Here is a 26,308-nt window from a genome sequence, read left to right on the forward strand (position 1 = left end):
GGATGAATGCATGGATGGATGCATGCATGGGTGGGTGGGAGGGTGGATGGATGGATGGATGGATGGATGGATGGATGCACAGATGGATGGATGCATGGAGGGGTGGGTGGGTGGATGGATGGATGGAGCAATGACTGCAATATCACATTACCTGGCTCACGCTCCCATCAGCCCCTGCAGGAGGCCCGACACCGAAACAATGGTCCTGTCTTCTCTGTCCGGCGCTTTATAAAAGGTCGGAGATACAAGAAACGGGAGATGAAAAAATGAAAAGGCAGATGGAGAGAAGGGAGTTAGAGAGAGAGAGAGAGAGAGAGAGAGAGAGAGGGAGCGAGAGAGAGGGAGTGAGGGAGAGGGGGTGAGACGAGTTCAGATAAAGCCCAGCCCAGACCTTTATCGCCTCTATCTCCTCTTGTCTCCTTATTGTTCTCTCTCTCTAGCTTGTCTTTACTTCCAAGTGTCTCAACTTCAACTCAATTTCTTACATGAGCCGAAAAAATGAAAACAGCCTTCAATTCAGATTCCACCCTTCCACCCTTCCACCCTTCCACCCTTCTGTTCTTCTACCCTTCCACCCTTCTGTTCTTCTACTCTTCCACCCTTCCACCCTTCCACCCTTCCACCCTTCCACCCTTCCACCCTTCTGTTCTTCTACTCTTCCACCCTTCTACCCTTCTACCCTTCCACCATTCTACCCTTCCACCCTTCTACCTTTCTGCCCTTCCTCTCTTCCACCCTTCTACCCTTCTCCCCTTCCACTATTCTACCCCTCTACCATTCTACCCTTACACCATTCCGACCTTCCACCATTCTACCCTTTCACCATTCCGACCTTCCACCATTCTACCCTTTCACCATTCTACCCCCCTACCATTCTAGTCTCCCACCCTTCCACCCTTCTACCCTTCCACTATTCTACCCCTCTACCATTCTACCATTCCAACATTCTACCCTACCACCATTCTACCCCCCTACCATTCTAGTCTTCCCCCCTTCTACCCTTCCACCCTTCCACTCTTCCACCCCTCCACTATTCCACCCTTCCACAATTCCACCCCTCCACCTTTCCACTATTCTACCCTTCCACCTTTTGGTCTCAGACTGTTTTTAAAGATGTCTGCCCCACTTTAGCCTCCGCCCATCCAAACATTCTTCCTTTAATAAAATAAGAGGTTCCCGGCGTGTTTTTCCTTCATGTACCATTATAAATCCTCTCCTTATCTCCTCCCTCCAGCAACAGGAGCAGGACCCCACCAACCTGTACATCTCCAACCTGCCGGTTTCCATGGACGAGCAGGAGCTGGAGAATATGCTGAAGCCCTTCAGCCAGGCCATCTCAACGCGCATCCTGCGAGACGCCAGCGGGGCCAGCCGAGGCGTGGGCTTCGCCAGGTAAAGACACGTAATTCCCCTCATATCAATACATGTGTAAGTAAGTGTATATGTAAGGAAAACATCTAATGAGGAGTAGTAGTAATAATTATAATAATAATAATAATCATAACTTTATTTTTATAGCACCCATTCATACACAACTATAATATAATATAATATAACATAATATGCAACTCAAAGTGCTTTACATTAATGGAAGGCAATGGGATAGTAACAAGAAAAAAGCAAAAAAACAAAATGTGTTAAAATAGGGTAAATATATTCATCTCAAAATTTGGGTGATAGATTTAAACCGTCGCTCAATATTTATGCTTGGCTATATCATGTGAGTCCAACTGCATCCTGTTAAAACGTGTGGTAACTAAAGTGTGATAAATCAATACATACGTATAATCAATGTATATATATATACATAGGATTTGATGTTTTTTAAGTTTGCATTAAGGGGTGAACAAATTAGGTTTTCTGCTCCCAAACAACTCTGACTGGGAGCATCTGAGCCCCCTGGTGGCCATTATTGTTATAACACATGAAACAAAAAAAGACAAAATTATTAATACTGGGGATTATTAAACCTTCTGTTGTTGTTGTTGAAATATAAGAGTTCTCTTTCCATTACAGGATGGAGTCAACAGAAAAGTGTGAGGCGATCATTCAACATTTTAACGGCAAATATATCAAGACTCCGCCTGGAGTACCAGGTAACATAAATTCCTTTGTAACCGTTATAGTCTGAGTCAACAGGTTGTTTGTCTTATATTTTTCCACACAACCAATGTGGGGAAACTTGTTTTCTGTTGATCACATTTTCCCCACATTGCCCCAGTGCCGACGGAACCCCTGCTGTGTAAATTTGCCGACGGAGGCCAGAAGAAGCGGCAGAGCCAAGGGAAGTATATGCAGAATGGCCGACCCTGGGCACGGGACGGGGATACGGTGCGTTGAACTCTAATCCCTTTTTTTAAGTCTAATGCAGTGTTTCCCAACCTTTTTTTTTTTACAATGAAATACCCGGCACTTTAAACGTCTGAAACATGTAAACTAATGATTCTGACTAATAATCATAATTATAATCATATAATGTGTGATGTAAGACTAGCGAACAAGTCATTCGTAGCCAAAAAATGTTTGGAATGACTCAGGAGTCAGGAGGAACTGACTGTAAAACTGAAAATAATCACTGAGACTCCACTAAAGTCCAAGGGATTTGGCGTAATTCATATTGAATGTGACTGATTTTCCCTTTGCATTCCACCAAAATAAATAGTTTCAACACAATGAAATAATTCCTCCGGGAATTCCATTCACAAGTCGCAGCCGAAGCCTCGCTCGGGACTCTGGTTCATCGTTCAGGAACTCAACCAAGGCGAACCAAGAGTCCGAAAACTGAACAAACCTTTTTACTGAGTGACTCGTCTAGAGCCGAATCTTAAAAAAAAAAGAGTTGAACCTTTCATAGCTCTCGAATAATTCTCACTTTCAGAGGGAAAACTTGTTCTGATAAACATAGAGCTGGTGAAACGGATGAATTAGTGCAGGATTGCAATATTGATCTTGCAACACAAGAGCTAGTTTCCATCATTCCTTTTTTTTAAGTAAAAATTTGAAACACTTTCACAGCACACTAGTGGTCGAAAAACACTCTAATGCCCAGTGTCGGAAGAACCAACCGCTCATTGTCATGCAATTCAACACAATTTGAATGTTCTGAGAATCAATGCGGTGTGTCCAATCAATCATGTCCAATTATTTTCCCAGGGGGGGATGACGCTCACATACGACCCCACCACAGCGTTACAGAATGGGTGAGTCAGTGCCCCTCCTCTGACGGATTGCCATGACAAAACAGACAAAACAGACCACACAGGTCCTGTGGGGGAGGAAGACTTGCATTTGTGAACGAGCGTCGTGTGCGTTTACCCCTGCAGGTTCTACTCCTCGCCCTACAGCATCGCCCCCAACAGGATGATCGCGCAGACCTCCCTCTCCCCCTACATGCACTCTCCGGTGTCTACCTACCAGGTGTTGAGAGTCTCCTCTCTCTATTTTAACCCGGGGCAACTCGGGCATTTGTAGAGGCCCTTGAGGTTAATTCATGTCTTTCCAACCGTCGCAGGTCCACAACCCGTCCTGGATGCACCACCAGTCATACCTCATGCCGCCCACGGTGAGTTCCTCAGACTTCATAGCCTCATCATCTTCTGATATTTGAGTATTCTGATATCTGTATCTCGGACTCGGTGTGTGTGTGTGTGTGTGTGTGCGTGCGCGTGTGTTTTTCTTGTTGTTGTAAATTTGTGTTTTGTCCACAGGGGGCGGTGTTGACGCCAGGAATGGACCACACCATGTCCATCCAGCCAACCTCAATGATGGGCCCGCTCGCCCAGCAGCTCAGCCACCTCTCCATGGGCAGCAGTGGCACAGTCAGTCCCTCATAGACTCCACGGTCCATTTCCTGCACCCCTACACTCATTTAGTTTGACTGTAGATCATTGTTGAGTCCGAAATCCAGTACAAGCAAACTGTTTAGAACGCAGAGTTTGCATGTGAGTATTTTTAGTCTGACTGGAGCCATATTGACTCGTATAAGAGAAATACCCTGATTACACACTACAACCATGTCCCTCAATGGATTGTGAGGGCAAACTGACATTTTTGCAATTTCGGAAGAGAGCCTAAAATCAAACTTGTGATTGATCGTAATAATTTCTTTAACAACAGCGTATTTGTATGAACCACTAAGCTTTCAAATTATATATACTGTATATATATATATATATAAATGTGTAAGGTGTCAGATACACTGCTTTAGGGTGCAGCACTAGTCTTGTCTGCAATTCTAATTAAAATTGAATATAGAAAAATACCCACTATCCCTACGGTTTCAGAAATAATTTATTTTGTTGTTTATCCGCTTTTAATTCTGTATTTTTTATTCTATTTCCTACAGTACATGCCTGCGAACACGTCTATGCAGGGGACCTACATCCCCCAGTTCACCCAAGTGCCTCCAGCCAACGTCTCAGTTGAGGTGAAGCCAAGCGGCTCCTTCCAAACACCATCAGAAATCAGAAATTAGACATAATATATCATGTATCTGGATGAGAAGTGTTGGCTTGAAAGAATTAAAATGAGGAGTGTTTTTTGCCCAGGAAAGTGCCGTTCAACAGCCAGTTGCCATAGAGACGCCCACGGAACACACAACCTACTCCTACCAGCATAACAAGTGAAGAGGTGACATAGGTGGGTGGAGGTGTTCGGATGTTCCTGTGGAGGTTCGATTCTTCGATACAGCCGTGAACTTCGAAACCACAATAAGATTCAGAATCTGTTTATTGGAAGTACATTCTAACGTCCTGGTGAGGATCGGTGTGTTTCTCTACAGACAATTAGCATAAAAAAAGTTCAACAGTCTGGAAAAAATTGCCAAATATACAAAATAGGCCAAATATAAAAAAATTGCCAAATATACAAAAATAGCCAAATATGCAAAAAAAATGGGAACTACACAAATAACAAAATTAACAAAAAATGCCCCAAAATAGTCCAAAACACAAAAAAATACCTAAATAAGAAGCAAAAATGGCCATATATACAAAATAAAATTGTGATTCTGTTTCTATATGATAAAGTAAGTTAAAGGCTGTGGCAGTTGTAGATGTAGATGGATATTCTATATAATAAATTTGGATACAACAATACAGGGCAGGGATCACACTGGATGAGACAGTATAAATGATTACTATGTTATTACTAAGTTATTATAGTGCCAATGTACAATGTTATTACAGTATTGTTACAATATTCCAACATATTGCACAGTTATTGCATCATTTGAAGTATATTTTCAAAATGTTCCCAGCGTTTCCAGAATAGTTCTAACTATTCCTCCTTCCTGTTCCACCAGTCCGTCAGGGCTCCCCGTGGTGGTCGGGAGGTTCCCCCGGCGACTCTGGATTTAACGCAGCGGACATTTCGGGAGGAACGCATACTTTTACACACAAAGGACAAATGGATATTTTATGACAAACTCTTTTACTCCACATACGAGACTAGACTAGAAGACGGCGAGCAGCGGGGCGAAAATATGAAATGAGGAATGAGGAATACGGAGCGTCTATTTTGATAAGGAGGAGATAAAGAAACACACGCACACACACGTGCACACACACACGTGCACACACACACACACACACACGCACGCACACACACGCACACACATCAGACACACAGAGTTGTTTTGGTCATACAGTACATCTTCATTTTTTGGAGTACTACTCTGGGAAATCCATAAATAAATCCACAGAACATAAAAAGCACCGTGTGTGATTTTAAGAGTCATGTTGTGTTTTGACTTTTTTGTAAGATATGCTGTTTTGTTGTTATTTACTCTTTTTTATTTTATTTTCACTTTTTTTGTCTTTGTTTCGAACCTTTGATCCTGCCTTTTTGTACATACTTTTTTTGGTTTTTGTAGTGTTTTTATTTTTATTTTTATTTTTTTTATGTGTCGCTGTTTGATTGGTTTTTTTTTTTTATATTGTTAAAAAAAAAGAAATACATCTACACACGCAGACTTGGGTTTTTGGCAAGTTGATCAATCTTTATCCTGAATACTCACTTCTTTTTTTTTTTTTGGCACCTTTTGGTCTCAAAATAATTTATAGTTCTAACAAATCTTGACAAAGCTTCAGACAATCAAAAGAATGACAACGAAGTGATTGTTTTAGAGATTATGGTCAATAGGAACAACTATCCTGAGAAGGGGGTCATTTAATATTCTTCTACAGAGTTTTATTTGGGAATACATTTTGGGTGAAATCCAAAGTTTCTCCACAGGGATCACTCACACATCACACAGAAAAAAACTGCCTGTACATAAGAGTGATATTTACACCTTTTCTTTTTTTTATCTGTGTTTGTTTCATCAGTGTGATGTTTTTACTTTAATACTTTAATGACAATTAAAATGAAATTTGAATATTTAAAAATGATACATACATAGCGGTGATTCTGTTGCTATGTATGTTCATTTGTTTCATATAAAAAGGAGAAATCAAACATTTTATGGAGATTAATGAAAAGAAAAGTGTTGTCATTAAAGTAAAATGTTATTACATTTGCATGGAAATGAGTTGTTACACCTTCTGCTTTTATGCTGCGTCCACACGTTGGATGTTTGTCGTGTTTTGTGATTTTTTTTTTACACATTCATATAATTTAAAGACATTTTGTGGAATTTCTTCATTTAATTTTAATACATTTTAAGATTGATCCTATTTAAAAAAAAAAAAAGAGGCTTTGATTTTTTGTTTTTCTAGCGTGCCGTGTGCTTAAATTAGTGGAAAAAAAAGTAGAAAAGCATTTTTCAACATTGCATTTGCTTTGTGAAATACTGACTTGCTTTGAAAACCTCTCTCGCTTTTTGGTTGTTGTTGTATTTTTGTAATATTAATGTCTAAAAAGGCTTTGATTTAGAAAGTTTTCATCGCTGACATTTACAGGATTTTTTTCCGTCTGTGTCACCACAGTGATGGCACGTTATCACCACAACTCTCGAGCTCGCTTCACACCGAATCCGTAATCGCATCCAGCAGTCGCGCCCCCGCCTTTCATTGGACGATAGTTCAAATGAATAATGAATATGGTGACATCCAACATTAATGTTAATAATTGTTAATTGTTAATCATTATTTTATATGCGTGACTGAGTTACTTCGTTTTAAGCCCAGTTCCAATAAATAAAACTTGACTGCCATAACTAAGCTTAACATAACTAGTGTCGGATCCCAAACTTGTCGCACGAGTTGGAAAAGCTCCGCAGCTTTTCCACTCCATAGGAATCAATGGACTTCCTGTTCGTTGCTGTCGTTTTTCGGTTTCGGTGTGAATCAGGCTTCAATCACGGATGGATTGTATGCGCTACTATGTTCATATGCATCGTTACAGATGGAGATATAGATATATAGGATTTAAGAAAATATACGGTCAAAACCTTAACTTACCTCAAGATGCCGGCACAATGTAGATTCTGTTGATTCCAGGTCAGAAGGTTGATAAATACGTATCTGAGTAGATGTTGCTGCTCACAGCTGGTACTGTGTCCACACCCTGACGCTTCCGTCCAACGCTCATAAAAACACTTATTATAGTCTATGCAATTAATTTATTATCCTTATTAATGCAATAATACCATTCACTGACAAACAATGGATTGCCTCAACACAAAACTCAAAACGACTTCACATTTTTTTCCATTTTCACATTGTTCAGCACGCTGAGTAACACGGATGGATCAATTAAAAGGGATTTTCTTTTTATTTTAAATTTGAGAAATTGTGGCTTATAATATTATAATGGAGCTGTAAGGAAGAACCCAACATCCCATTGTTTTTTTTGTCTCGCCAAAGATTTGTTATTTTTTTATCTTTTTCTTTTAAGAGGTCCGAAATGTTCATTCCTTTCCATCCGTTTGTTTGGTTTTGAACAAATTATGTTTTATTGTTGCTCTTTTTGTTCCTGTTTTCATGATGAATCTAAAGCTCATTGTCGGTCGTAATACTGATAGTTTTGTTTCCCCCCTCACTATGAGACCTTCATAAATTTCATGAGGAATTAGGAAGTAAAATTTCACAGAAATGCCTTAGATTTCATTGATAAGCTGAGAAGCTTCTCAGTCGTTTGATTTCTCTGACTGGAACAGAGGTTTTATTTTTACGTACTGTTAATGCTAAAATAAATAAATATGTTTGGAGAAAATGATTCTGGATAAAGTTCTACACAACATTTTATTTTGCTTTTTTGTCCCATTGTCATTCCAGATTATTTTTTTACCAAAATATGATGAAAGTTGCAGTTCAAGAGTGAAATGGAAAGATGTAATCTGATAACCTATCTCGCTGCTAATTTAAGATTTCACCGGTTTTGTTTTTATTTGCTCAATCTCATGAAGTACATTCTATAAATTGGTCGTCATGTTCTCCAAAAACCTTCTTGTTCAACGTGTTCGTCCTCTTGTACTCTCGTTCCCTTTGTACAAAAGAAAAAACAACAAAAAAAAACGCCTGTTGACCCTAATTTGGTTTGGTTTAGAACTTGGTCAATTTAATAAATATTTTTCTTTTCCCCACAATGCTTTTGTATTTTTAACTTCCATACAGTAGCGACTGCATTGTTTCTGTTTTTCTGTGCCATCCTTTATTTATTTAAAAGGCAGCGCAGGAATTAAAAAAACGAAAAACCACCCACAATACACAAGCAATTTATTTCAAAAAAAGGAGTTCGTTCTAGATACAAAACATAAAAAAAGGTATAAAATGTATATTAAATACACTTTTCCAAGAGGCTGTTGGTTTGCTGAGAACTATGTACAAAGTTGGAAAATATCCTGACTTTACCAAAAAGCGGCTGTTTGTCACGAGAGCCTCTGTCTCCCAAATAAACAAAATAGACTTTGAACTTCAGCAAAATCAAATCTCATATTAAGACACGGTGAGAGCGAAACAAATGGGAATGATTAAACCGCCAAATTTTGGGCAGAGTAAAGACTCGAAAGTTGAACATTAACATTTAAATGTATTAATGATTCAAAATGAATGAGGATATCGCATAATGTTGGGGATCTTGACTCTGGGAGGTTTATCTGGTTTTTCCCAACAAAAAATTTGAAGGAAAAATTAGTGACCGTTTATGTTCGTACTTAAAGAAAAAAAAAAAAAAGTGACATTACCAAACGCATACAATGTTCTGACACCTCTAGAGCCTGAGACACTCACTCACCTAATGTAACAAATGATATGAATAAGGGGCCAGAGTATTAACATATTGCGATTTAAACAATATTAAATAAAACTTCCAACGTAATCTGGTTGGCGCAAAAATAATATATCTCTCTCTGTCGGCAGTATCCTTCCAATAAAGAAGGACTCTTAAGACTCTTTAAACACATGAAATTTTAGGGACACTTCTTGAGCCGAGGTCTTCCTCCGTCCACGGTTTGAAAGTCACAGCAGCTTTCGGTGGAGAATCTCCCAAACCATCCTCTTCCTGAAGTAGGGCATGTGTTTCTGAGAAGACACAGAGTTGGGACATGTTAAGTGTTAAGTTAGATGAACATTTAAAGATGACCTCACTTAAAAAATTCAATTCAATTAAATTTTATTTAAAAATTAAATAAATAAATGCAGTGTTTCAGCAGCAATTCATTATTGTTTTATAAAAATGTTGTGGGCATACGTCTGTCTCTGGGCAGACTCACTTTTTTCCCCACCAGTAGTAATGGTGCATCCTACTGAAATTTTTAGGAGCACCAGCGCAAAATTTACGAGCAGCGCATCCAACGCATGTCAATTTCAAGAACCCATTCATATTTTTTCTCCATCATAACTGTATTACTTATACATGATTTGTTAATAAATAGACAAATTACAGAAATAGCAATGTACTGTTTTAATTTAAGGGAAAAGTCACATAGAGAAGTAGTGCAAAAAAAGTATTGAAAAAAAAAATCATTGGGTTAAATAGTGCTTTTTTTTTTTTTTTTTTACAGACACCAAATAATAAATCAACAAATGTAAACATAAGGTATGTGGTCCGTGAATGACTGTCATAAACAACCACAAATAAAACAAGTCAACGAGGAACTCCCTCTTATATGCCTCCCCTCCCCCTCCCTTTAGAGCATATCCCCCTGAGAGCAACCAGGGCGGGGCCCATCTGAAGGCCAAGCCTTGTAGCTGGGCCCTCTAGCTCTCTAACCCTGAATGAACCACATCTGCACAGCCCCCTTGGCACCAAACTCCTAGAGCTAGTTCCCTTAAGCCTTATTCTCATCGGGTCCTCCACTGTGTCCACATGCAGGGACGCTCTGATGGACTAATCTTCTGTACTGACAATCCCCTTTGACACAGCAGAGGACACTGGGATGCGTCCACAGATGTTCTACAAAGAATTGATTTAAAATGTATTGATTTATGAACGAACCCCATTTTTCCTTCATTACTTTTCATATACTTTTCACATGTTACATGCTAACAAATAACTGACAGTTTCTATAAACCGGACGTTATCGGTAGTAAAAACCTTTATGACCTGTCTCCTTTATCTGATTGGCTAAGCGACCATAATGTGACACTGATGAGCGAGAGGAAAGCGGCGCGTTTCAAACGATCATGTTAAGTGAAGGCGCGTGCGGCAGTTTCGGAGCTCGGGCATGGCACCGAAATCGGCGTTGCGATTCGGTCCGGGAGATACCGACCGCATAGGAGCCGGTGCCATAGTGGTATCGGGTTTCGGTACCCAACCCTATAAACAAACGGCGCATGACCATGTTTTGATTCAGAGTGTGCGCAGAAAGGAGATGCTATTCACAGACGGTGTGTTTGCGAGAGAGAGAGCGACACACACACACAGCCACCCCCACCCACTCCCACCCAAACACTCCTTGTGTTTGACATGACGATTAGAAAAAAAACAAACAAAAAGAAAAAACTGTCTGCATATTTGCAAAGTCGCGTTGGTGCTCCTCGTTATAAAGTTCAGTCGCACTGTCTCCAAAACAGTCGCAAAATTCAACTAAATGGTCACAGTCTGGAAACCATCACCGGCAGAGTTGGAATGCCCTCTAGTGCATAGGTTCCCAACCGGCGGTCATTTGCCACTGGCCCGTGAGAACGTGCAGGGATCTTCTCAAAAGCGGTCTGTGATTTGCTCCACAGCAGCAGGAAACGGAGTAAATAAAACACATCTAGAATAATACTGCTTTGATTGGAGAAAAGATGGCTCTGATCAGAGCTGTGAGTTGATGCTTTTCTAAAATGTGCTAATTGATGGCCTTCCATTAATGTAAAGCACTTTGAGTTAAATGTTGTATATGAAAGGTGCGATATAAATAAATCTATTTTTGCTGCTTAACACCTGGATTTCTCTACAAGGATTACCTTACTCATCTTAGTAGCCAGTAGTATTTCTATGGGTGCAGGTAATACCACAATAACCAGAACTAGTTTGATGCCCACTTTCCCAGCATTTTCTTTCTCCAAAAACCAGCGGAGAGGGGGCGGGAGAGGGTTTGAGAGGCTTTTTCAATCGATTCTCATACCTGTGTGAACGTTATGGGCTTGTCTTTGGTGATGTACTCTGCGTATTTGCACGTGAACATCCCACAGTCGCTGCCGTTCATCTGCTGTGGGATTTCCTGGAGAAATAAAACAAATAAAAATGAATGTCAATGAAACTCAAAAACATTTAACGGCCTCCACTCGTAATATAGTATGACACACGGGAGGTAACTCACATTGCGTTTTTTGCTGTGCAGAGTCCAGCCTGAGGTATCCAGTTCTTTGTGCTTCTTATCCTTACTTTCCTGCTGCAGATATCGTCTGTGGACACACATTTAGTTTAAATATATTATTATTTTGATTAAATGTTCCTGTGAAAAGTAATTCTATGATCAATTAAAGTGGTAATCCATAAAAAAATAAAATAAATAAACAACTTTACATTGAGTGGTTTAGCCATGTTTCTATTCTGATTCAAGAGGAATTGTAAGGCAATATGAAAAATGTTGCGACAAAAGGAATTTCAGAAAAGTAGAAGTGAAAGGCAGCCAAGGTGAATTTGATCAAGCAACGTAGGTTTAGCTAGTTGTGGTCAGCAAACTGTTGATATGATGAACATTCACTAAAAGGAACATCAGAAAAAAAACTCACTACCATTTTAGAAAAAACAAACATTTTAGGAAAAAAAACAAACAATACTGTGACATGCAATGGAATCCACCCAACGCAGTCGATCTGATGGATTCCCACGTTAATCAGACACGGTTATAACATCTTTCCAAATCTTTCCAAAGCCACATCGATTGAACACTGAACTCACAACAACACTCGGCACGCCTCATCGTTGTTTCCTCCCATGGAGTCGAAGTACGTGACGGCCTTCTTGCGGAAATCCACCACCTGAGTAAAAACACGTCACACAGAGGAAATGTGACGCCAAAGCCCCCCGACTGTCCGCTGCCTCTTTATTTTTGAATTTGTTCTGTATGGACTCACGGAGAGGCACCAGTGCACCTTCATGTGGACCGGCACCAGCAGAATGTCCACAGCGAAGATGTCCATCTTTTTGGTCCAGCGGCGCACAGCGGAGTAACCGTTGTTGTGAAGTCTGGGGTAGAAGAAGGTGTTGAAGGTGTAGACGGACGGCATCGAGGGCTCCTTGCTGCGCTGCACCAGCAGGTTCATGTAGAAGTTGATCACCTGACATGAGAGAAGACTATTAGTCCCTGAGGGGAAATACAGGTGTTGGAGCGGCACAAAACAGCAAGAAGGAAGAAGAAATAACAATAACCTAAGTGCAAACGTATCAACAAAGGTAAAGGCCGCTTCACGCCTAATCCCACTAACGACAACAACAAACAGGAAGTCCATTCTTTGGAGAGTCGGATTCCACACGTGTGTGGTCGAGACTCCGGGATGAGCTCAAAATTCTCATGCGCAAGTTTTCGAGCGGACGGTATGACAGGAAGCTTTTGATTGGATTTGGGTTTAAAACTAGTTAAGTCACGTATAAAAAAAAATAAAAAATGACGTTATTAACGCTAATCATGGATGTCACTATATTCAGTGACCACAAATCTGTTTTTATATAAGTGAATTGTGTGTATTTTTATTTTTTTTTCCCCCGCACTTTGCAAACGCTTTGTGAAGGAAGTTTTAAATTCTCATTCATGTAACATGATAAATGTCCAGCTGATCCGACCGCTCGCTGTTGTGTTAAAAACAACCTCTCACATTTCACCTGACATTTTGTGATGCGAGACGCAGACTCATTTCATCTGATGGCCACTAGGGGGAGGATTCGACAGTTGGATGCGATTATTGATTGGGCGTGAAGTACACTTTACACAGAGTATACTATGCTAACTGGTAAACTTACTAACTATCCTATAAGAAACTAGACCTGAAAGAAGACAAACAGAAAGACAGCAGATGATCAGTTCAAACTGCAGTGTCGTCTTGTCCTGTTGCAGATCTAATACTCCATGCCTCCAAAACAGCCCCTCCAGGAAATCGTGATTGCAATCATTTTTGCAAATTCAACCAAATCTCAGCAACATTTATGAGAGTTTGCAATTTTGCTAAATTGCCATGACTTTACGGCATTAAATTGTCCAAAACCAGCAGAGCGCTTAAACTTCTTCAAAAAGAAGTAGCCATAGATCAAGTTCATACAGCACTGATTATTTTTGCAAATTGAATTAAAAGTTTATTTTATAGACCAATTACTGGAACCCAACTAAAGGTACAATATTTAATTTATTTTCTGTAACTTTGAGCCCATGATTCTTTGTTTAAAAAATAAAAATATTAAAAAAATTGGGATATGCATCTTTTCATAGAAAGTGATTACATATGTCTTCATTGGTAGTAGTTAAAAAACAAATAAATAAATAAAATTAAATTAAATTAAATAAAACCTGGCTTGGATCCTGTCTCACCTCGTCGTTGAGCCAGTTGAGTTTGTCCAGCGTCTGCAGGTCCTTACGGTTCAGGCTGAGGCCGAAGCCTTCGCTCAGAACCTCGTCGATACTTCCCCCCCCCAGCGCCCGGACCACTTCACTCTCCATCTCCTACAGAGACAAAAATATATATACAGTATAAAGAATGCCTACTTTCACATTAGTAGTGGACACAGAATTAAGGAATTCAACACAGACATATAAATGCCATTACCAATTAAATTGCCGCCATAATAGGATAAGCCTACGATAATCTAATAATAAACCGTCATCGTATCAAGAAGAACCATTTATTGACGTTGAACATTTTTGCGATCATTATCCATAATTATGTTTCCATCCAAATGTCAGCAGAATATTTTTTTTCCATACCAAAATCTTTTCGAGTTTATACGTTTGTAAATACACCATAACACACATACTGAACGTTAACACAGAACAAACAGTTGTCGAGGATTAGACATGTGCACATGTTCTTATTTTCTATTATCATTGTCATCCGTGTCTCGTCTCACATAAATATTCAAGAAAGGTCGCAACAAATAAAATGTGAATGAAGTGAGTTTGATTGAGGAAAGATTAGCCGTCTACCCAAATGTATATATTTTAATATAATGTCAAGAAATGGCTATTCTTCATACGTATTATTACACCATTACAGGCTTATGCTATGGTACTGACAAAGAATTACAACTCAATCATTAATTCCAATTACTTACATGTCAATTAAACGTCAACTAAAATGTCATGATGGTGACAGCCCGAGAAAGAATTCAACCAATTAAAACCAAAAATAAATATTAAAATACCCTTGTGATGTCAGGGAATTCTGGTTTATAGTCCAGCAGCTTGGCCTCCTCCACGATGGGCGTGAGAGGAACCTCCTTCTCCAGAGGAACCCGCACGTGGACCTCCACATCCGGCCTGAGGTGGCCCACCTCAGACAGCCGCTAAATACGGACCATAATAATAACAGGCGGGTTAGGTGGACCGACAGGAGACTTGAGAGCAGCTAGTGTGTTAAAACCCAATTGTGAGAAACAACAGATAAGAAACACAAAAAATAACCAATAACCAAATAGGTTAAAAAGGAAGAAAGAACTGAAAACTTATTTTTGCTTCCTCCTTTTCTATACACTCTTAATTCATTTTAGCTCTTCACTTAAATAAAACATTTTTTATAAGTTATTTGTTTCTATATAACTATACACAAACTGACCTGTCTCAGGAGCTGAGCAGCCAGGGCTTCCTGCTCTTCGATCCGTCGCCGTCGCTCTCGCGCCCGAGAGTCGTACATGCTAGTCCTACCGTACGAAAACATACCATAATATTATATACGTAGCTGTTTTTTTTCCAGTTTATCAGGAGCTAACAAGGTCAACTGCAAAACATTTACTCACAGTTCTTTGATCCATAACTCAGCTTGGAAGCATGGCAGACTGCAGAGAAAAAATAGGACTTTTTTTTTTAAGAGAAGAGAAAAGCTTAAGCACTAAAAAAAAAAAAAAACCCCAGTATGAATAACAAAATTAGTTGGATCAATGTTGTATAAAAGTTGGAAATAGCTTATCTCATTCACATCTGATTTTACTCTGTAAGCGTAATCTTATCTAAGCTTAAATGTGACTTTAACTAACAAAATACAAACCTTGAAGTATGTGGCTTTTTACCCTTTTGTTCTTTTACAATAATAACCGAGTCCCCATCATGAGCTGCGAGAGAAGACGACAAGATCAAAAATCAAGATCATGATCATGGCAATGCATTAGGGCTGACCGATTTGGGTGAGTTATCAAATTACAATTTCTTTTAGACCAATAATGCGGTTGCGATTTAGTATGGAAGTTTTTGCCTTATGTTCTGTATTATTCACCACACGCAATACAATACATCAAGCAAGCAAGACATCATTGTATAGTATGACCAACACAACACTGTATACGGTCAACATATAAACTGTCCTGTCGGCCACGCCTACATGTTATGATGAAACTAGATGAATTGATGTGAATAACATTTTTATTTTACTATTGAATCAAAAAAAGAAAAACCTTCAATCACAGCAGAATATTGACTCACTGATTTAACTTAAAGCGTTATGATTGTTGGAATCTGAAAATGAACATTCGAAAAATATGCAGTGTTTCTGCAGAAATTTATTATTTTTTACAAAAAATGTTGCGCGTATATGTCCACATACACGAAGCACCGCTACGTGTGCTCAGGGACAGCTTTATGCTCATAAAAAAAAACCAAAAAAACAAAAAAACCCACCTGCCCCACCAGAATGCCAAGCTAAGCAGCCACCTATCTCGCCTATAGGAAAAGCGGGCTCTGGACAGACCTATTTATTTTTTTAAGATAATCGCAGGCTTGGCGATTGGAAAATTGCCTTTTGTTAAATTGCGATATTGGTTTGAATTAGATTAATCATTCAGCTCTACAATTCATCCATGCATCCATCCATCAACTTCCACGCCCAGAGTTTAAAACTACCATTTAACATAGATATATCACTGTGAGAATCCTACCTGATGACTGTGTGTCCTGAGAGGAGGTGTCCTGCAGGGCCCCTGGGTACGTGGATGACATGGGACTGGTCGCTCTGCTGGGGCTGAGGTCTGGGGACCATGGCTGGTGTCCTGGCCTGTTGGAGGCCTCCAGGGGGCTGGGGACGGTGCTGGAGTCCTGGCTGGACAAACCCTGGGGGCTGGAGGCTTCGCTGGGGCCCTCTGAGGCGCCTTCTGCCCCCACAGGGGAGGATAAGTGCAGCAGCCGACGACTGCTGCTCAAGAAGCTGGTGCTGAGGAGAGTATAATAGAGAAATAGAGCGATAGATAGACGGACAGACAGATAAACAATAACTACAAATAACCAATAACAATACAACTTTGACAATATACAATAAACGATAACATAAACCTAAAAATTAACCCACAAAAAAAGTACCATAACATTTTGGCAATGAAAAAGAAACCTTTACATTTACTAGGAGGTATAGAAAAATTAAGCGGTGGACACCAATCAAAAAAAATTTAAAAGTGGAAGCACAGAACAGACTTTCAAGCTCAATTCTGAGGATACAAAAGTTTTCAATAATTAAAAAAGGTAGGAAAACTTACAAATCCCTGTGTGAGCGCACCATGGCAACTGAGCTGCCATTGAAACAAGACGAATGGCCACCAGAGACCATGGTCAGCAGCTGCCTGTAGACCTCCTTCTCCTCCTCTCGGATGGACTGATGAGACACAGAGAGACGGAAAAGCCAGTGAACACAGCGAAAACAATTTGACTTTAACCATGTTGCTGTTCCTCATCCAGCTGCTCCCATTAGGGGTCCCATAAGATCTCTTTCTGACCTCTGCATCTTCTTCTGTCGCGCCAACCACCTGCATGTCCTCCCTCAACCAATCTATAAACCTCTTCTTTGGCATTCCTCTTTTCCACCTGCCTGGCAGCTCCGTCTTCTTCCGATATACCCAGCATCTCTCCTCAGTACCTGTCCAAACCACTTCAATCTCGGCTCACTCGCTTTGTCTCCAAAACGTCTAACCTGAACTGTCCCTCTAATATTACTCATTCCTAAATTCGTCCATCCTCGTCACTCGCAACGAAAATCTCCAGCTTCGCCTCCTCTCTTTTGGTCAGTGCCACTGCCCCCGGACCATACAACATAGCTGGTTGCACTACCCCCTCTAAATCTTCCCTTTCACTCTTTCTGGTACCCTTCTGTCGCAAATAATTCCTGACACTCTTCTCCACCCACACCACCCTGCCGGCACTCTCTTCTTCACCTCTCTTCCCCACTCTCGTTACTTTGGACAGTTGTCCCCAAGAATTTCAACTCATCCACTCCTTGCATTCTCACCATTCCGCTGTCCTCCCTCTCATTCATGCACATGTATTCCTACTGACTTTCTTTCCTCTATCTCTCATTCACTTCCACCATGTTCCTATAATTCCTATTTCCTGACCTCCTGTGCAGTGCAGTGCACCCTGGCCCTGGGCAGACGTCCCGACGAGGGACTACACGTCGGGCTTTGGACCACCTTGATGGGGAAGGTCTTCTCGTACATGCTGGTGTAGGAGCTGCTTGTAGGGCCGAGCCCCGAGGTGTCTAACAGCCTGCGGAGATACATACGAAACATGTTAATTTGGGAGGATCTAATGACAAAACTCAAACTACCGAACACAAAAGTGTTTCCATTATGATAAAAAAACAAAACGTTTTCTCCGAGGAAAGAGCTGAACAACAACCCAACAGACTATAAATACTTTAATTATACTGTAATAACACATTACAACAAAAATAGGCATAAAAACAAAGTGCTGAAAATAAAAATAGAACAATTTTAAATAACGAACTGTAGGATAAATATAAACATGTACAATAAACAATGAAAGTAAACATGAGACAAAAAACAAAACAAAAAATAGACCTATAAAAATAAGCATAACAATAGACAATAAACCAGAATTATATAAAGAAACAATACTGTACTGTAACAACACAGTAAACATTGCAATAATTTAGTAATAACAGAGTAACCTACATACCTACATTTATATTTGAATTTATATTTATATTTTATTTATACCCATAACACTAGTAACCACACTGCCACTTAGCCTTGTGCATGGAATCACTTTTTAATTTTTGTATATTCTGTATATTTGTGTGCCCATTTTTATCTTATTTAAAAATGTTCTGTTATTTTCTTTGGAAATTAGTCTATTTTTGTACATTTGGCTATTCTTGTTTTCACCATTTTTTTACCACAACATATTCCTGGTATGTGAAAATGCACTTTTGTATTTATTTTTTTATTATTTGGCTATTTGTATATATTTGACCATTTTTATTTCATTTTTACTCCACTTATTATATTTTATTATTATTATTCTTAATTTTTTGGACAGTTAAAACTTGTTTTTTTTAAGTCCTAATAGAGATGGGACCGATCAACCCAATATCAGTATTGAGTGCTGATACTGATGTAATTTACTCATCGGAGATTGGACTGACATCGCCGATCCACATGCTGATCCAAATTCCATTCCATAGCCTGCGCTTGACCATGAACGCGCCATTTTATATTGCTAGTTTAATGGTCTGCCCAGAGTTTCCGTTATAAAAAATTGGTGCCGGTCAACGTGTCCTGGAAGATTTCAATTTCCCGGACGAATGGGAGAGATTTCTGTCAAATAATATTTGACCAGAATCTCTCCCAGATGATATTATTATGTGTTAATTGAGCTGAGAAACAACACGGAAACGGAAACGCAATCGCTGGGTCTGGCTCCTCGAGAATTCAACTCAGCAAATAATCAACCTGTAAAGCGCATTGTGCGAATAGGAACTGGCGGTTGGAGTTGGGCAAACCGTCACTGATTGAAGCAGCCATTCAGCTGCGCTGGTCCTCAAAATAAGAGGTCATGATTCCGATGTACATAACATGCGCTGCCATAGAGCTACTAGGAGTTGTAGTTCTACTCCTGCATCGCCACACTGAAAGAGCCAGGAATTCTCCCTGGCCTGAGTTTGGTGTCGATCTGATAAATCGCCGAGGAGGAGTTTGCGAAAGTTTTGAGCATGAAAATCGGCGTCGGATTCCACAAGTTGGGCGTTCTAATCATTTAAAGAAAAAGTGCGCTCCGATTCAATGAGCTATGATATATATTACAACAAGTCCACTTGATAGGGCAGAACAGAGTAGCGGCAGCTTGTGAGAGGTACGCGCTCCAGAAGAGTAGTTAACGTTATGGATATGATTTGGATTGTGATATCAAAGATAAGATAATAATGTTAAACAGAACATGATGCTGTGATATAAGTAAAATGAGAAAAAAAGTCGGATTCGAGAAGAACATACAGAGCAGACACTGACGTGGGTGGGCGGAGGGGAAGAGGCGCACTTGACGTGTTTGAAAAGTTTGTCTCTTTTCAGTGAGCCGGCTCTTTTATCTATGAAATTGTATGAAATATTTTCTTTATATTTATTGAACGACAAAAAATAGCATTATTTATAATGATTGAATGTGACTGGACTCAAGGTTATTTATTGATACACTGGTTTTCTTTACAAATCAAGACTCTATAGTGTAACAATGGCAAAGCCATCAGTGGGGGGAATCGAATCGGACACTCCTAGTATTGTTATTGGCATATATGTATCTCGATCGGATCGGAAATGAAAAACAGTGGATTGGCGCATTTCTAAATCCTAGTATATGTAAATGTACCTGGCCGGAATAAATGGATTGTGATTGTGATTCCTAGTTCCCCAGCGTACCTTGACGTGCTGTGCGCTCGCAGGTGGAGGGGTCTCCCTAACCGTGGCGGAGGGTAAACCTTTGGAATGCTGGCGGGTGGCCCGGTGACTGAGTGCCCGTTGGTTTTGGGCGCTTCGCGGTGAGCCATGTTCACACACACTTGCCGTCGGCAGACTTTAGACCCCCTCATGGACTTCTCACTCCGAAAAGACTCCACTGTCAAGACAAGAAACATTTATATGTAGAACACATTTCATTGATAAGCTTTGAATTATGCTTTACATTAAACAAAAGGGATTTAATAAAAAATAAAATATTATACTCAGGTAAAAGTTAATGTCAGGTAAAGATTTTTTAATCTAGGTAGCAATGTTTGTTGTGTGACCTTTACTCAGTATTTCCAGAGCGCAATTCCAGAGAAAACTAAGCCACAAGTTTTATTCACATGTAATCAAGACCAATTTTATGATAACCACACTGTAAATAATGAATACGTCTTCTGCATGTTTATTTTTTTTCCATTATCAAGTAATAAAATATAACCAAATATTTCTTCTTATATTCATTAACATACTATTTTCAAATCCTCAACTCTACGCCTTTACTGGGGGCAATCAAAAGGTGAGTTGGACCAACACTGGACCACAATTTGCCATGATTCGAAATGCAAAAAATAAAATAAAATACAATAATGCAGTAACTGTTTGGAACCAATATTAAAAGGTCAAAAACATTATCATGGTCTAATAGCTGAGAATTTTCAAATCAAATCATAATCTGACCTGATTTAGATTTCCACTGCAGAGTTGTTGAGGGAGCAGCAAACATCTTATCCAAAGAAGGAGAGTTTCTTTCCAGAACCTACAAACCAAGTTCAAGAGATTATTTGTCACGTACATATACATACGAAAAACCCTAATTGAAATGAAATTACTTTCAAGTCGTTTTCAAGGATTAAACGCTAAACAAATATAATACATTTTTAATGTGACCTTTATTAATTAAAATATGTCATATTAAACTTTGTCTGCTGTTTATATGTTTATATCTATTATATATATTATTCATCTCACTGTCATCTATTATAAGTGTCTATTTGCAACCATACTCGATTAAATGTACATTTCCCTGGCATCATGTCGTATAAACAGTTCTGGAATTTCATTTATCACATTACAATTTGAAAAACAAAACCGGGGGGGTGTCACAGTTTCTTAATGATCGCAGATTTTTTTTCCAATGACTTTTCCTGCACTTCAGCACAAAAGGGGCTATTTTCAAGGCATTCCAGTGCCTACATTTCTGAGGATGAAATTCAAGCACGTCAAGAATCTCAAGGACCTGGTGAGAGCCCTGATAAATTAGAAGTTAAACATGTTGGTGTAAATCTCCAGTTGAACGATGGTAACCAGGCCAGGTCGTACCGTTCTCCCTGGCCAGGCTCCTGCAGATGTGGAGGGCTGGGGCTGGGGGCCGGCTGGGGGATGAACGGGGGAGGCGGGCAGCATATTCCTCAGGGTGGGACTCACGTTTGTCCTCACCCACGAAGCCACAGTGGAGCCGTGACTCTTCACCCCCTCGGTAGCCACCTTGACCGAGTCCAGGAGGTTGTCTAGGTAACAGATCAGACGGATAGACTTTTAGTTTAAAGGGTCAGAATATTGTAAAAACATTTCGTTTTTAGTTTAAAGCGTTTTTTTTAAAGCTGTAGTAATAATTTAGTAAGTACATACAAATAATTTCTAGCTTATAAACTCCATACCAATAATTTATCCTGTGCATAAAATTACACTTATCAATGTATATTTTTTATTATTTGGCTATTTCTGTTCTCTATTTTTTGGCTATTTTTGTATATTTGGTTATTTTAATTTTTACTTTTTCCGAACATTAAGCTCTTTTTTATTTTATTCTCTGTAAAACAAGGCACAATCATCGCCATGACAAATTCCTTGCATATGTAAATGTTCTTGGTGGAACAAACAGCTTCTGATTCTGAAGCTGGTTATGACAATGTATGTGTTGGAAAGAGAGTATCTTCATAATTACCCATTCGGGACTTCTTGATTGCTAGACCATCTTGGTTGACATTGTCTTCTTCCAAACTTGAGAAATAAACAAATAACAACAGTGTTGTAAAGTGAGAGAATTTGGAACACAGACTCGGATGAGCTGTGTCTGTTATCAACACCATGCAGCACCACCTTCCTGTTAATGTCAGATACTGGCAGATGGGCAGTTTTAACAGTTAAATAACCTCAACACGTATGATATAGGTGGACTAGGTGAAAGCTCCAGGTTGAGAAAGTAAAATTCCATTCCATGATTTTGAGTCACGGAAGATTTTGCTTACAGGCACAACACAGAGGTCCATCTAATGCAGTGATTCTTTTGATGTGGACCCTTTTCCACAAAGACCCTCAATTTCATACGATTTGCCACAAACCCCATTTGATAATAATTTTGTCTTTGGGACCCCAGTTTGTGAATATCTTTTTATTGTCAGATATGATTTAGTCCAAACATCAATATACAGGTACTCCTCACTTAAAGATCGAGCTCCGTTCTTAGGACCAGGTCGTTAAGTGAATTGGTCGATAGGCAAGGACCAGCATTATTTAACAGTAAGAGGACGTGGCCATTGCGAACGCTAGTGTAGTGAATACTGTCAGACTGCGGGAACGAGACTCAGAACGGTGATGCACGATGAGATGCTTGACGCTGAGACGCCACGCGCACGCCGCAGTATTGTATGACTGGTCAGAGAGCTGGTCATAAGTCTGAACGGTTGTTAAACATGTAGGTCGTTAAGTGAGGAGTACCTGTACCATGTCCCGGACAAATAGGAGCGATTCTGGTCAAATATTATTTGAGTTTATTGAGCTTAAAAACAATTGATAGGCAGGCTATGTAAAGAATGTAGATTCATTATCTATTTTTTTGAATACTCAAAATAAAATAAGTCCCAGCAGTTAAGCAATTTTAAAAACAGATGAATAAATATTAGACTTAAAATCAAATAATTTCTGTTCCTGAACAATAAGTAACAATAAGTAACAAGTGCACCCGGGTGCCTTAATTAACAATTTTACTTCAATAAAATTTTTATCAAATCCAAAACAAAACAAATATGGCAAGTAGGTCTAAATAAATAATAAAGTTTGTGGTGTTGTCCGTCTTCATTGGCCGTCCTGTCCACATCTTTTACACAATGAATATTTACAGTCTGCTTTGGGACGGAACTTAAATATCCAAAAAACGGCAAACTATAGATATATGTGGCCCTGTTGTCAAAGATACATCATCTTTCTGCTTCTCCTTTGAGTTTTGGACGCTGCCGCTCTGTCTCCGATGTGTGTGTGTGTGTGTGTGTGTGTGTGTGTGTGTGTGTGTGTGTGTGTGTGTGTTTACAAGCCAACCTGCGGGTGAGGCTTATTTCTATATCGATGAATGTGATTGGTAGAGGGGAAAGCTCAGCTTTAGATCGTCCACACTGGTTGGCTTTCCGTTGCGACTTGCTGAACGCGGAAATGAACAGATCTGTGGAATTTTTTATCTAAATGATCGAGTCAATTTCATTTTGACATTGAGAAAAAATATGGCGATTGTTATTGTTATTGTTCGACCGGCCAGCACTAATTCAAATTGTGCTTCGAGGGAGTTATTTTCACCGGACATTATTACTGGAGGACCAGGGACTTCCAACAGATTTTCCAGGTCAAAAACCGGCAATTAACGGATAACGGAAACTGTGACTCATAGAAAGTTTGGGCATCCCAACAGAAGCAAGCATTATATAACCTGTATATTGAGAATTATTTGACAATTTCTTGGGAGTAGTTCAAGACAAAGAATTCAAGCGTAATAAGTAGTGGTTGACCGATTAATTGGGCCGATATTTGCGCATTTTCACATATTCGGATTTCGGCCCATGCCTGCCGCTCACAAAGCCGATAAACAAAAAACCTCTGCAGACTAGTGTTGCAAAAAAAAAATCTATTTTTCTATACCTATCGATTCTGAATATTCAAAATGGTATCAATACTCATTTCCCGCACTGTCGTTATGCCGGTTCCAGTGTGCTTCCTCGCTCTAGCTCCTCTCCCACAGCGGGTCACACATACACACCGCTGCGGTGACCACATAGCCCAGCCTCCTTTCACTCACTCGCTGTCTTCACTAGTTTCATTAATTTGTTTTGGTTTTAGCTCATTAAAGATGGCAAGTGCAGAGCCTCCGCGACCGGCTTTGAAAGAAAATAGCAGGAGTGCCGTTTGTAAATGCTTCGCATTTGAGGCAAAACGTAAACCCAACTCAGAGAATTCGAGGGGAGGGTTTCTCCTGCTCCACACGGCGCTGCACCGTGCCAATTTATGTTTTTATTTTAGATCTATTTGTTTTTAAACGCAACATGGTTCTTTTTATTTTCGGTTCGATAAGGGAGAGGAGCTCAGACCATGGGCGTCCCGATCGCGGAAATCCGCTACCTAGATTCCCATGAATGATTGGATGAAATGATTGATATCCTTCAAGGTCGAAATAGATAACCCAAAACTGAAAATGAGCATTATATTTACCAATTTTTACAAATCACATTTTGCTTGTTTGCTTTTTTCTCCTTGCCATTAGATTACCTTCTCTTAAGGGAAAGAACTTTTGAGGCACGCATACAACTAAAAGGTTATTGTTATTATTCTCTAACGGTGCTAACATCTTGTAAATGAAATAACGGTGAAGCTGAACAGTTAATGACTTTGCCGGGGACCTCCTGGAACCTCTTGAAGGAACCCCGGACCCCACGCTGAGAACCACTGCACTAGATAGTGTTATCACCTGGGTCAAAAACACGGCGGAACTTTTATGAAGCTGGAAGTCTCCTCCTCTTCTGCGCATTATTTATTATAGTTGTCTGAATAATATTTAGATGATGGTCATACCATTCGACCGTCCTTTTCCTCCGTGCATGGACGTCTTCCTGAGCCCCATCAGAGTGGTTCTCCGCCGGATCTCCATCCCGCAGGTTGGCGATGCCCGTTCCTATCCAATCATAGATTTTATTTAACATGCTTTGAAAAAGTTAACGGGGGGAAGGGGGGGGGCAAACGCGAGTTAAAAGATAAGCGGCTTCTGTCGCTTTTCCAGACCAGCCTGTCACTACAGCCAGTCATCCGCCTGACCCGGGTTAACTGCGGCTGCTTCACTGGCTCCCAATCCGAGCAGAACGCGTGTTTGTCGCCCATGAAACGGGCAGAAAGTTAGCGTTATTCAGCTAGCGCGCTAGGCTAACAGCCCCGCTAGCTTAGCGGTGCGGAGCGGGATAAATTCAGCCGCTGCTGGAATATCAAAGTGGCGCCGGACCGGTCGCAACTACCGCCGTAGAAAAACATTTATCATTTCGATTCGCCCCGGTGTCTGAATAGACGGTGGAAAGGTGACTTTAAGGGGTATTTAAACTCGCTAAAGCATACGCTCTCCCGCTTATTCCTCATTCAAAACCACAACATGGCTGAACGGCACCTCGCAGTATCGCGCGTCGTGATTGGCCGAGCGGCTGCTGGGACCTCAGCGCCGGAGGAGAGAGTCTGGTTTGAGACGATATAAATATCAGTCACCGATATGTCCTGCCGGCCATCACTTAATCGCGACCGCGGGGAGCGAAAACAAACCGCGTACTCAAACGAATATTATCATTCCCGTCGATAAGTTAAGGTAAAGTTACTGCGAGTAGTAATTGATTTTTCGGTCACATTAGCGCCCACTAGTGGAGAAAGCGGGAAGTGTTTCCAGCTCCATCGCCTCTTTCCCCCCCCACCCCCCAAGAGCCTGTCTTTATGTTGAGTGGAGAACCACGTCACCCAGAACAAAATGTTAAAATCAATAAAGAAATGAAATAAATACACTACATTTTATTTTGAAATATTCTGATAAATATTTCTGTAAATTATTATTATACTTATTTCATGATTGCCATTTTCATGACAATATTGTTGAATTTAACAATGCTAGTTTAACCATTTAGTTTAATACATTTTATTGCAGATAAATCAGTGTGGCTCACTTCCGTTATCATGTGGCTCACTTCTGTAATGTGGCTTTGCATTTGTGTTTTCTGTAAATGCG

The 26,308-nt window shown here is 40.0% G+C and overlaps 2 protein-coding genes across 2 annotated transcripts in view; one reads left to right on the top strand and one right to left on the bottom strand.

The window, feature by feature from the left end:
• The window catches only part of LOC307241774 (RNA-binding motif, single-stranded-interacting protein 2-like), a gene marked incomplete at its 5' end in the record, with an annotated part of 24,127 nt that extends 15,637 nt beyond the window's left edge, over positions 1-8,490 (top strand). Inside the window, 10 exons of the mRNA XM_080015998.1 lie at positions 1,235-1,392; positions 2,017-2,096; positions 2,222-2,331; positions 3,157-3,200; positions 3,324-3,417; positions 3,512-3,562; positions 3,708-3,818; positions 4,346-4,426; positions 4,548-4,638; positions 5,303-8,490. Of these exons, the coding sequence (XP_079872124.1) occupies positions 1,235-1,392; positions 2,017-2,096; positions 2,222-2,331; positions 3,157-3,200; positions 3,324-3,417; positions 3,512-3,562; positions 3,708-3,818; positions 4,346-4,426; positions 4,548-4,625 (807 nt within the window). The 3' untranslated portion in view covers positions 4,626-4,638; positions 5,303-8,490. The remainder of the gene's footprint in view (positions 1-1,234; positions 1,393-2,016; positions 2,097-2,221; positions 2,332-3,156; positions 3,201-3,323; positions 3,418-3,511; positions 3,563-3,707; positions 3,819-4,345; positions 4,427-4,547; positions 4,639-5,302) is intronic.
• Positions 8,491-8,698: 208 nt separating this feature from the next.
• Positions 8,699-25,253, bottom strand: senp1 (SUMO specific peptidase 1; the record flags this gene model as incomplete). The annotated part of the gene is made up of 18 exons (XM_080015916.1): positions 8,699-9,461; positions 11,495-11,590; positions 11,690-11,774; positions 12,274-12,353; positions 12,450-12,653; positions 13,895-14,026; positions 14,725-14,865; positions 15,135-15,219; positions 15,316-15,354; positions 15,564-15,627; positions 16,447-16,718; positions 17,038-17,153; positions 17,890-18,040; positions 20,209-20,404; positions 20,971-21,049; positions 21,613-21,800; positions 22,238-22,293; positions 25,126-25,253. 18 exons carry the CDS (start codon positions 25,251-25,253, stop codon positions 9,399-9,401), a joined length of 2,175 nt encoding a protein of 724 aa, XP_079872042.1. The 3' UTR covers positions 8,699-9,398.
• Between the last annotated feature and the right edge of the window lie 1,055 nt (positions 25,254-26,308).

This window comes from Zeus faber, assembly GCF_960531495.2.
Source record: "Zeus faber genome assembly, chromosome: 15".
In the NCBI taxonomy this organism is placed as follows: domain Eukaryota; kingdom Metazoa; phylum Chordata; class Actinopteri; order Zeiformes; family Zeidae; genus Zeus; species Zeus faber.